This window comes from Lactuca serriola, chromosome 1 (assembly GCF_051521515.1).
Source record: "Lactuca serriola cultivar US96UC23 chromosome 1, Lser_US96UC23_V15, whole genome shotgun sequence".
NCBI lineage: Eukaryota > Viridiplantae > Streptophyta > Magnoliopsida > Asterales > Asteraceae > Lactuca > Lactuca serriola.
In genome coordinates, this window is record NC_136408.1 from 242,146,787 (window position 1) to 242,159,573 (window position 12,787).

Here is a 12,787-nt window from a genome sequence, read left to right on the forward strand (position 1 = left end):
GGGTGGCGCCAACCGATATGGTGCCTTTGCTATCGGGGCAACATCGGGTACCAGATCAATACGAAACTCCACCTGCCTCTCCGGAGGCACCCCAGGTAATTCTTCAGGAAAAACGTCCCGAAAATCCCACACCACTGGTACACTATCGATATCTGTCACTGCCTACACTCACGTATCTGAAACATAGGCCAAAAATCCCTGCTGATCCCTCTCCTCCTCCTCCTTGCAACCGCGGACAATCTACCTTTTTATGCCCTGTCTGGTTGCAGTGAAAACATATCAAGCCCTTCTTGGGGCAATCCTTACTCAAGTGACCCTGCTGGCCACATAAGTAGCATCCCGACATCCCGGTTGTCCGACAAGTCCCACTATGAAACCTCCCGCACTTGGCGCACCAGCCCCGACCCTGCTGGCCCTTACTTGAAGAATCAGAAGTCTTAGGCTTCTTAGCCTGGGCCCCCGCTGCCTGAACCTGCTCAGTCTTCCACTTCGTGCAGGACTCCAACTCCATCTCCCTCTCACAGGCCTTATCAACCATCTCATTCAGGGTTTTGCACCCTGTAAAGCTCACAAATTCATGACGTCCTCCCTCAACATAGAGTGGTATCAGGTCCTCCTCAAGTCCTCATCTGCCGCATACTGAGGGATCAACAAAGCTCGCTCTTGAAATTTGGCGGTGATCTCCGCCACAGTCTCAGTAGTCTGCTGTAAATCATGAAACTCCCTCACCATCCGTTGCACCTCAATAGGTGGTGCAAACTCCTGATTGAATCGTCGCACAAACTCGGCCCACGACATGTTAGCCACATCGGCTGCTCCCACCTAACTAGTAATCTCGCCCCACCAATCTCGGGCTCTGTCCCTCAGCATACAGAAAGCAAATCCAACCTTTGCCTCCTCCGGGCAATAACTCAGCGTCTGCTCACAATGGGGTCCCTGACCCCTGAAAACTCCGGGGCTCCACTTGCCTTGAACTCCCTAAACAAGGGGTTTCGAGCTCCACCCTGGGCCACAAAGATATCGTCCCTTAATGCTCTAAGCCTCTCTTCCATGATCTCCATCATACCCTCCTTGACCGTCCCAAAGATGACCGGGGTAGCGTCAAGGATTCCCCTCGTAACCTCGACCGTAATCAGCTCACGCAGCCTCTCATCAATACCATCAGTAGGGCCGCCTGACCCAGCCCCGGATCCCGATCCCGATCCCGATCCTAATCCCAATCACGTAACCACCATGCTGGACTAACATTTCATAAAACGTAATGATCAGGTTACCCGTAACGAGGTTACTTCCATACTGTTTTCCTTTGGAATTCCCAGGTAGAACATGGGTTTGGGTACGGGTCATGTGCTTTCAGTAGTACGGGCCCAATACTACCTTCCACACCTACCCGTACCTTACCCCGCTGCTTTACCTGGTACTTCCAAAGCTATCCTCACAAACCATGACCCACGACCCTAGCATGAATCAAACCCGAACACCCTATGGTTGTCCTACTCATAACAGTCAGACCAATCACTACAGGTTGCTTTTAGGCATGCAAATTATACACAGAAAGGATCAATAGACTAAATCAATCATCCTGGGGCTATAAGCTCCTAACTGTATATAATTTCAAAACATACACTTAGCAATTTCATATAATTGACAAAGCTCATTATCATATAACATGGCTATTCAACTTGGGAAACTACTTACCTGGCTCGGTTTATCACGCGCATTGCACCCTCCTCTTTTTGGCTTATAATCCTTTTTAAGTTTCTTTTGAAAACATTTTACCATTTCTTTAGTTTGAGTCCCGACACACCCGAGAATGTGCCCGAATCTCTCAAACCAAGGCTCTGATACCAACTTGTAATGACCTAAATTTTTACCAAGAAATTTTTAATTTTTAATTAATCAAACATTTCCCATAATCCATAAATTTCCAAACCATTTGTTTTCCAATTCACAATTATTACAATTTCATTGTACTTTTGAAACATCATAGAGTCCCAACACACAAAAAGAGAGGTAGAGTGCACGCCACGTCATCACGCCTTGCCTTTGCCCTTAGGCTCTGAAGTACCTGAAACAATCAACAACCTGTAAGCGAAATGCTTAGTGAGTTTCCCAGAGCATACCACATACATACAAAGCACATATCATATATCCCGTTAGCTATAAAAGCTACACACATATCACGTAAGCCATGCATACAAGAAACCTGCCATGGGCTACCCCACATGGTCTTTCCCTAGGACCGCCATGGGCTCCCCCAGATGGCCTTACATCCAATTCCATGGGCTACCCCACATGGTCTTCACCTAGGACTGCCATGGGCTACCCCACATGGTCTTGCATCTAATGCCACGAGCTTTCCCCGGGGTCTTCATACAACCATGAAATCACAAAACACAGAATGTCTAACACATATATCGTAATCACACAATGGGTCGGCCTTGGTGCCTTAGACCCATAGGTATGGTGAGAAGACTCACCTGTCACGAATGCCGAACTGACACTCTGCAACCAGATATACCCCATGGGCTGCTCCATGCAATGGCCTAAAAAGTGTCATACAATATCCAGTCATTTCCCCAAAGTCCATCCTGGTCAACTACAGCCAGGGTCAAGTCAACAGTCCTTGTTGACCCTAACTCGCCGAGTACAACTAGTGACTCGTCGAGTTTCCCGGAATAACATCTACTCGCCGAGTCATCGAGGTGACTCGTCGAGTTCATACGGTCTTGATTGATAATCTAAGGCCAGTCGTCGAGTTCCCTTGCTTGACACTTGACACGTCTACGAACATCCAATAATTTGGGGGAATATTACTCGACTCACCGAGTTGTTCCTTCAATTCGCCGAGTTCTAGGAAATCTTCATCCGACTCGCTGAGTTGTTCATCCAACTCATCGAGTTCATAGCAATATTCATCGGGATCGCCGAGTTGTTCATCCAACTCGTCGAGTCCATGCTTGCCTTCATATGACTCACCGAGTCGCCCCTTGTGACTCGCCGAGTCCTATCAGATCTCCAGCCATACAGACCCTTTTTTAGCCATGCAATGCTTCCAAACTACAGATCTAGGCTCCTGAGGCATGCTTTCCACGTAAAGTTGCAAACTTTACGTGCATGCAAGGCTTTAAGGCCCTAAAATAGCAAATCTAAGCTTGGAATGGAGTCATACACTTAAGGGAAGGCACAAGCTAAGCTCAACTGATAACTTTATGCACCTTATGGCCAAAAGGAGTTCAGATCCGAAGTTACAACTTCAGATCTTGGCTTAAACACAAAAGCCCTTTCTTAGAATCCATGCACAAGAGGGTTTTGGGTGGAAATGAGCCAAGAGACAGCTTAATACCTTCAGAAAGTGCTCCACAAAAGTAGATCTTGAATCCCCACGAGTCCCTTGCTCCTTCTAGCTCGATTCCTCAAGTGATTCCTTCACCAAATCCCTCCTTCAAGCTTTAAAACCACCAAGAAGCACACTCACACTCGAATCAGGGTTTTAGGGAGGTATAGGGCTGTAAAGGGGAAGTCAAGGAGGCTAATGACCCTTTAAATAGGGTGCAAGGCCTTGGAATCTAGGGTTTCATCTGCCAGCATCTACTCGTCGAGTACCATAATGGACTCGACGAGTAGATCATTAAACCTCGCACCCAAACCCGCTACTACTCGACGAGTAGGGAGGCCAACTCGCCGAGTAGGTTTTCAAAAATCCCAAATCGAAATGTTAATATTAATACCTGAGGATCAGGGTGTTACAGGGGTCGCGCACCCCGTTTTCTGTGAAGACACCGGGTACGCCCAGCGTACATGTTTGGTACGTGCAGCGTAACCCAGGGAGTTGACTTTTGTTGACTTTTAGGGTTTGGTTAACTTTAGGGTCTTTGAGCCATGAGAGGGGTAAAATGGTCTTTTACCCTTATGAGAGTACTAAAAGGAGGAATAGTCTAGCCTTGAGAGATGTATTGATTTAGAGTATTTATTTCATATGATTAGGCGGAGGCTAGATCGAATTTTACAGAGTTCGAGATTTTACCGAGTTACCCGAGATGAGTCTTCTCAGTATACTTTACCTAGAGTGGTAATTTAGAGTTATGTGACATAGTAATTTGTATGCTTTTGCATGATGTGATTTCTATGTGATTTATGCTATGTATGTGCCAAAGTTTTCAGAGTTAGGACTATAAGGTCCACAGAGTTAGGGCCAAAGGGCCCACAGAGTTATGAGACTGGAGGGTCCCACTGAGACACATTGACCAGAGGGTCAAACAGAGTTATAGCCTCGAGTGGCTAATATGTATTGTGTGGTATTTTGGAGAACTCACTAAGCATTTATGCTTACAGTGTTGTGTTATGTGTTTCAGGTACCAGTGAGGATCGCGGGAAGGCGTCGGCTTGATCAGTACACACACGAGGAGTTTTTATATTTTGATATTGGAATGTGATGTTATGTTTGACTATGTGATACAATGGTGTTTTTATAACAATTATGAATGAAAATGTGTTTTATAAAATGTGAAAAATTATTTTGAAAATTTGGGTGTTACACACTTCCTTGGATATTTAAAATACTTTAGTACAATGGATGATGAGTTGTCTCGAGGAGAAGAGAAATGAACCTTTGGTTCTTTTCTTTGGATAATTAATTGTTTCCCCTAAATTATATCATCGGGTGATGTATTTTGTTACATGATTTATTAAACGTATATGATAAAAATATTTGTATTTTTTTAAAGTGATGGACATGTATGTGTAACACAAACTCACTAGGCCTACCATTTTAGAAACTTTAAATGTGCGCAACCTAGGAAACTATTTAACAAGTGACAATAAGAAGGCTAGGGAGAACGATTGATCAACAAGATGACAAAGGAGTTTCGCAAAGACGTAACACTAGAAGCTCTTCGGTTGAAAACTTTATTTTATTTTATTTTGCTTCCGTTGTAGTTTAGTCTATAAGTAAGTTCAGAATTGATCTTGGGAGATGTTGGAACGATTATTTTTCATGTAATCGATATTTGAAAATTGGGGCGTTACACATACACCTACCCACCCCCACAAACAGACACCCACCCAAACCCCCACCCACACCCACCCCTACAAACACACACACACACACACGCCCACACCCCCCCCCCCCCCCACACACACAAACACATACACCCACCCACCCTAACCCCCACCCACACCCACCCCTACAAACACACACATACACACACACACACACACATATATATATATATATATATATATATATATATATATATATATATATATATATCTCCACAAATATACACCCACCCTAATTCCCACCCACACCCACAACCACAAACACATACACACACCCATCCACCCCACAACATCACCACAATCACTGACCTATCATCACCATTACCACCGCCGCTACCCTATCACCAGCATCACCACCACCGCAACAACCATCACCACCCCTGCCACATTTGCCGCCGCCACCACTACTGCCTATCATCACCACCACTGTTGCCATCATCGGCACCACCACTACCCCCACTCCCACCCTAACACCGCTATCATTTTCTAAAAATGAAAACCGATAAAAATATACACATCTAAACACGTTTTCTAGTTTTCTAAAAATGAAAATGAAAAATGAATAACTTTTAACTAAACGCATTTTCTAAATTTTCTAATGAAAACTACAAACGAAAAACAAAAACTGAAAAGGTAAAACGAAAAACGGAAAATAAAAACTATTTTCCGATAACTAAACGCAACCTAATATTTTCCCGGGAGTCCCCTTTCATTCCATATACTGAAAATATATCTAGTGCATACAATACAAAATATAAACGGGCCAAAATATAGAGAATGCAAAACGTAAACGGGCAAAACATAGAATGGGCCGACAGTATACATAGGATACATTCATTAAAATATACATACCCTAACAAAATCTTGTAGCAGACTTTGTTTCTAATCAATAATTTAATTAAATTTTATAATATGGACAGAAAAATACGTTGTTAGTTTCTATATTCAATCTTTTCCAATGTTTCACTGCATCGCGTAGGAGTAAAGAGAATAAAATAAACATTTAGAGTAGATGGTTGTAAAAACTAATTAAACTAAAAGCCGTTCAAAAAAATTAAACTAAAAATAATAATAGCGTAATTATTAACATTTATTGGTATTTATGAAATTGTTTTTTATTTGCTAAATCTAAGAATAATGGTATTTTCGAGAAAATAATTTATTTATAATTAAAAAGAAACCAAAAAGTTTTATGCCTTGACCAACTTTGCGTGGCATTGCAGCAGCTTATATTCCGATTATGGCCTCCTTATATTCCTTCCGTCCAATCGAAACCCATGCAGAAACAAGCAAAAAATGGAAGAACAAGTTGAAATGGTGGGAAGGGCATTTGTGGAACATTACTATCATTTGTTTGATACTGATAGGTCTTCTCTTGCTTCCCTCTACCATCAATCCTCTATGTTGACTTTTGAAGGTCAAAAGCTACAAGGTGGTGATAATATTTGTTCCAAGATAAACCAGTTGCCTTTCGATAAATGTCATCATCTCATTAGCACTATTGACTCCCAGCCCTCATCGTTTGCCGGCGGCATTGTGGTGTTTGTTAGCGGCAGCCTCCGACTTGCCGACGAAGACCACCCTCTTCGGTTTAGTCAGGTACGTACGTATGGTGGCTTCTATAAGAAGTATCAATTTTGATTCAGTTAATTACTTAAATAATATTTAGTTTAATAATCTGCAAATTACTTGTTTTGATATTCGATCCATCAATTTTGCAACCTTTAGCTAAATTTTTTTTTTTTTTTTTTGTGAAAGAACTACATAAGATCAGTATATCACATATAATTGCAAAGGATTATTTTATTTCAATTAAATCATATTAAGATCTGTTCCTCTTTATTTTAGTACAAGAAAAATGACGTAATTTCTACAAATCCTGAACTCTGTCTTCGTGTTTTCCTTTTATCTTTAATTATCGCTTCAATAAGAAAAATGAAGGGAGAAATTAACACCGAGGTCTCCAAGTTGTTTGAACTTATGTTGACGTAATGAATTCGATAACTTTGCTATTGTTATACCTCTTAGACTTTTACATAATAGATTACTCTATATAATTTGCTAATGCTCACTATTCATCTTCAACTTTTCTTTATATGAAGCATTGACACATTGTCCTCGTATTTCCAACTCCAAAACAGCCCTTTAAGAAACACACATCAAATATGCCTTTTTCTCACATTTACACACTTCAATAAATACTTATTCTTACTATCTTACAAGAAGATTGAATTTGAATATATATATATATATATATATATATATATATATATATATATATATATATATATATATATATATATATATATATATATATATATATATATTTCAATGTAACATAACCAAAAATATTTTGAATCAGATTTAGCAGTAAAAATATTTAGGCCTAAATGCAACAAATAAAGTTTACTTAATGTATTTATTTATCTATTATGATATGCTACGTTTCTTTTCTTATTGCAACCTAATATAGTACTTTTTTTTACACCTTATACCTTGAAGAAATTAAAATGTCCGATTAATTTAGCATTATGGTTTCAAATTCAGATCAGAAGAAACAAAACATATAATCAACAAATCCATAAAAAATTCATTATTATTTAAGTAATTTAGAGTCATTTAGTGGGTATAATTAAATAAGTTGATGTTGGATTCTTTGCAGATGTTTCATTTGATCCCCACTCCACAAGGAAGTTTCTACGTGCAAAATGACATTTTTCGTCTCAATTATGGTTGAATGTCATCCAAATTTATTTTGTCATTTATTTATTTATTGTGAATTTTCATGTATTTAATTAACTTCTGCGACTTTTATCTTTGAAACCGTCATACTTTAATTCGTATACTTTAATCGAGGGATGCATTGGGTTTAAGTCGAGGGGAATACAATTTTTTTTAGAACAACATATCATTAAAATAGCAAAAAGCTAGTATCAAAACAAACGAATTGTAAATAAATAACGATAACATAGGGTTGTGAAGCTAACCAACCTAGTTGATCTTATAATTTTTATACTTATTCCAAATCTATAACATTGAACAAGTATCAAATATCTCCGACTTCGCGAATCGAAAAAATTAATTATTACCAAAACTTCACAACACCTAGAGAGTTGTAACAATCACCGCATCAAAACACTTCTTTCGCAAAGGCACTAAAGCATGGACGGAACACGAGCAAAATAAGTAATTAAGGATGCCAAAACAAAAACAAATTCAGACATTTTTTCAAATGGATCAAACTCTAAATAATTTATCATATATGCCGAATATGTTAATACAAAAAATGTCAAATCATAATCAAAATCAATTAACAAGTAACAGTTATAATATTTTCATCTACGATACAGTTAAATTAAGCCATTACATAACTAATAAAGGTTTTTATTGAACAACTAATTAAATTAAATTAAATTAGATGAAACACAAAAAAATCAATGAAGAGAAAATACAATACCATGAGATATAATAAAAAGTAACAACCAAACTAACAAATGCTGGAATATGGGAGCCGCCAAGTAAATCAACCAAAAATAAATATAGAACAATACTAACAATTAAGAAAACTAATAAAGACATCAATGTAGCTGCAACACAATTCTAGAAGTTATCGTCGCCATACAATTTAAAAACAAATAAAAGGCAAAAAGTAATCGGTTATAAAGGAGATTATAGGGCCAAAAAAGAATAGATGAACACCAACTTTGATATTACTAATTGTGTAGATATCATGAGCCGTGAGGCTGCTGTCCTTCCTTTCACTTATCTGGGGTGTCCGTTGGTTTGAAAAATGAAGCTCAAAGAAATTGGAGGCCGAGTATTGAGAAAGTCCAAAGTAAACTTTCTTCTTGGAAGTCGAAGACTCTTTCTTTTGGTGGAAAATCGACACTCATTAAATCAGTTCTGGACAACATACCATTATTCTACCTCTCTATTTTTAAAGCCCGACATCCATTCTTGATGCTATTGAGAAGTTTTGCAGAACATTTTTGTGGGGAGGTAATGATGAAAAAGCTAAAATTTGTTGGGGGGCGTGAAATTAGGTTCTCGCTGTCAAAGATTCAGATGGTCGTGGGGTATTTTCTCTTAAAAGTCTTAATATTTCTTTGCTTTGTAAATGAATTTGGAGATTAAAGGTAGAGAACAATGCCTTGTGGCAACAAGTTATTTGTGGAATTCGTAATCTCACCCGCAAACCTGTTAATAACCTCTCCAAGCGTTCTATGCCTGGTATTTGGTGCAATTTGGTGTCGGTTTTGGATTCTATTCACGAGCTGGGAATTGATTTTTTTTTTTCACTTATAAAATTGGCTTTGGTCACAGGACCTTTTTCTAGATGTACAATTGGACTGGGGAGGGTATTCTTGTTTCTCGATTCCCCAATCTTTTTGCGCTAGACAAAAAGAAATATTGTTTTATTTCTGATAGGTTGTCTTTGCACGGGGTTTCTTGGGATTGGAAGATGATGTCATGCCTTCCTATGGAGCTGCTGGATCTGACAACTCTTTGTGAGCTCCTTAACGGCTTTTCCCTTTCGTCTTCTCCGGTTCTTGGGTTTCTAAGCTTTCAGGGGATGGCAAATTTTATGTTAGCGACTTTTTGAAGATCATTGACTCCAAGATTATTGTTTCTGTAACACCCTGTTTCGATAAGTTTTTTATTCTTGGGATTGTGGGTAATGAATTGATCCTTGAAGCTTGGCAATTGAAGATCCAAACTTTCATCTACCTTCTAGACATTTGTAAGTTATAAAATTCCAAGCTTTATTGCTTTCATCTTTGGATCTGAGTGTATTTGGTGTGTTTGTCCATTTTAATGAGTTTAGAATGAGAGTTGGGAATAAAGTTTGTAACTTTATTACTCTCTAAGGTCCCAAGAGCATTTTATGTTACAAATCTAGACTCCAACACCTTTTGATCAAGTTAAGAATGTTTTCTTGGACCTCATGGACTAGGAAAATTTTGATCTTTTGCCTTCCTTTTCAGCTATGCAAGTTATTTTGGTCATTTAGGCCATTTTGGCGTATTAAATTTTAGATGTTGAAAGCTTGAGGCATTATTATGGATAAAGTTGGAAACTTTATACATCTAAACATAACGTTGATTCAGATCTAAAGGTTTGAGACTTGAACGTAATGAATTCAGCTGAGAAAGATGCATTTTTGGTCCTTTTCAGACTTAAAGACTAATCTTGGTTGATTGGATCATCCTAATGGATAAAGTTAGAAACTTTATCCATTATGAAGCTATTTAGGAGCTAGATCTAAGGTTATGTGCCTTGGTCTGAATAAATTAAGCACTTGATGAAGATTTTGGCCTTCTGACCAAAAGTCACGATGTGACATCATGTGTCATGACGTGATGGTGTCCTGAATCGCGATTGTTTGTCGTTACATTCTCTTGACGTGACCAATGAATGGTCACGACGTGGTTGAATTTATCTAAGTTGATCGTTGACCTTGTTGACTTTGACCTTCGACCGGGGTTTTGACCAAAGGGTATTTTGGGTATTTTGCATAATAGTTTGAGACAAGGTCACTTTTTGTTATACATGTGACATGTGGAGTTGGTATACAAAGTTTTTTTGTGTTCAAATATCCTTTTAGATTGAGAGGTGACTTTTCCTCACTATAGTTGTGGCTCCAAGGCATCAATGCCGACCCGGTAGATTATGTATCCTAGTTAGGATGTTGGTATGATGTAGTGATATGTTAAGATCTGCATGATTATCTTTTTGTTTTTATATGTTTATCTGTTATGCATATGTCGACATAGTATGGTTGGTTTGAGGCAATGCTACTTTGTGTGGAAGCCAACAAACCCAGGACCAAGCCATACATAAGTTGTAGTACGAAAAGGAAAGCCAGACTTATGTTGTGGGCCTCAGAGCAAGCCAAACATAAGCTGTAGGCAAGCCAGACTTATGTTGTTGGCTCGGGGGGAGCAAGCCTGACATAAGTTATGGGACAGTAAGGCAAGCTAGACTTATGTTATGGGCCCGGGAGCAAGCCAGACATCTCATGTGGGCTAGTAAGGAAAGCCAAACTTATGATGTGGGCTCAAGAGCAATCCAAACATAATATGTGGGCCAGTAAGGCAAGCCAGACTTATGTTGTGGGCTTGAGAGCAAGCCACACATGAGCTGTAGGTAGGAAGGAAAGTCAGACTCATGCTGTGAGCTCAGAGGTAATCCAGTCTGTTAGCTGTGGACCTAGTATGCATGCTGTTATATGTTTGTGTGATGGTATTTTTGGGGAAATCAGTAAGCTCCATTCTTGCAATTTTATTTTATTGTTTCAGGTACTTCAGATGATCATGTCAAGGAGAAGGCGTAATCGTTCACGTCCTCCATATTTTATCTTATTGGATTCTGGGATACTCTGATTTATGAATTATACTTTTGAAACAATGTTTTTGTAAACATTTGTTGTCTTGGTGTTGTTTTGGAAAAATGAAAAATTTACTCTGATTTTTAGGATGTTACAAGTTGGTATTAGAGCTTTGGTTTGTGTGAATTGGATGAGCATTCGTGTGAATCCAATCTCAAGATAAGGATCTGTAAAAGTTTTCAAAATTGTTTTTAAAATTTTTTCAAAGTTGTTTTCAAAATTGTTTTCCTAAGTGTTTTCAAAGGTATCTAAAGAAGGATGAGACGTGTACGATTTACCGGAGCAAGAAAGTGTACCCAAGATACCCACACTGTTATTTTCTTATGCTGATATGATATAACTGCATGCTAGTATTAGGGTAGGGATCTTCAAGAATTGCATGATGAAATTGCCTGATGTATGATGCCTGATAGCCTAGGATGACTTCTTATATGTTAGATGAAATTGACACATTAATGTAGTTTCTTAGTTTGTGCATCATAGTTTTTCATAACTTAGATCTTATAGCCTAAGAATGTTTACTTTAGCCTTATTTCATGTTCTTTTCTGATGAAGGGCTTAGGGTAGGGTCAAGTATTCGATTGTCTATAGGATCACATGTTATGTATGATTAGCATGCACGAGTGGCTGTTGGGTTGGTGGAAGTTTCATGAGTGAGTATATGGGTGTAGCATGAGGAAGGATTAGCCATTCTCGAGAGAGTGGGGACATGATGACGGTGCATCCTAGATGCTTGGGCCTAGAGGTTGGTAATCTCGTATGAAGATCTTCCTGATTTTATTATTTCATAGGGTGAGTCGACTCCAGTGCTCGAATGCTGCTTTCTTTGTGCTTTTTGGGACTCATATTGATGTGAGTTAACTATCAAATGAATATGTAAAATAAAATGCTACGAAGGTTAAATAATATTAGAGTGAAGGATTTGGTCCTATTATGCAGCTCTCGTTTGAGTCTAACCATTATAGGGTTGAGTATTTAGTCGAAAGATTATTTGAGTTTTGTTGCATATAATTTTATTCATGAAGTGGTTAGCTGACATTAATAGGGGTTCTTCAGAAGCTGATGTCCGGGGGAGGTAGAGATCCTAGGAAGTTCTTTAGTGTTGTTGCTACGTTGTTTAGAGGGTGTTGGAAGTAATATTATGAGTATGTAACTTAGAGTACTCAGGATGACTCTTCAGGAAAGTATGGATTGGTGTAGAAGGTAGTATTGGGCCCATACTACTGGAAGCACAAGATCCATACTCGAATCAAGGAAGTGACGAGGATTCTAAGGAGCTGGTTGACGCTAGGTAGCATGGTTGGATAACCATGACTCATGGTAGTGTTTCTGTATCTG

General features: G+C 38.8%; 1 protein-coding gene across 1 annotated transcript; it reads left to right on the top strand.

Moving 5' to 3' along the window:
- Window positions 1-6,333: 6,333 nt before the first annotated feature.
- Window positions 6,334-7,912, top strand: NTL (NTF2-like protein). The gene is made up of 2 exons (XM_078998443.1): window positions 6,334-6,660; window positions 7,724-7,912. The coding sequence occupies exons 1-2, from the start codon at window positions 6,358-6,360 to the stop codon at window positions 7,796-7,798; spliced, it is 378 nt and encodes a 125-aa protein (XP_078854569.1). The 5' UTR covers window positions 6,334-6,357; the 3' UTR covers window positions 7,799-7,912.
- Window positions 7,913-12,787: the final 4,875 nt, after the last annotated feature.

What these genes read in the sequence shown, in the direction of transcription:
- NTL (XM_078998443.1), top strand. Translation starts at nt 6,358, where the DNA reads ATGGAAGAACAAGTTGAAATGGTGGGAAGGGCATTTGTGGAACATTAC. An exon ending in ACCCTCTTCGGTTTAGTCAG is followed by an intron (nt 6,661 to 7,723) that starts GTACGTACGTAT and finishes GATTCTTTGCAG; the next exon opens with ATGTTTCATTTGATCCCCAC.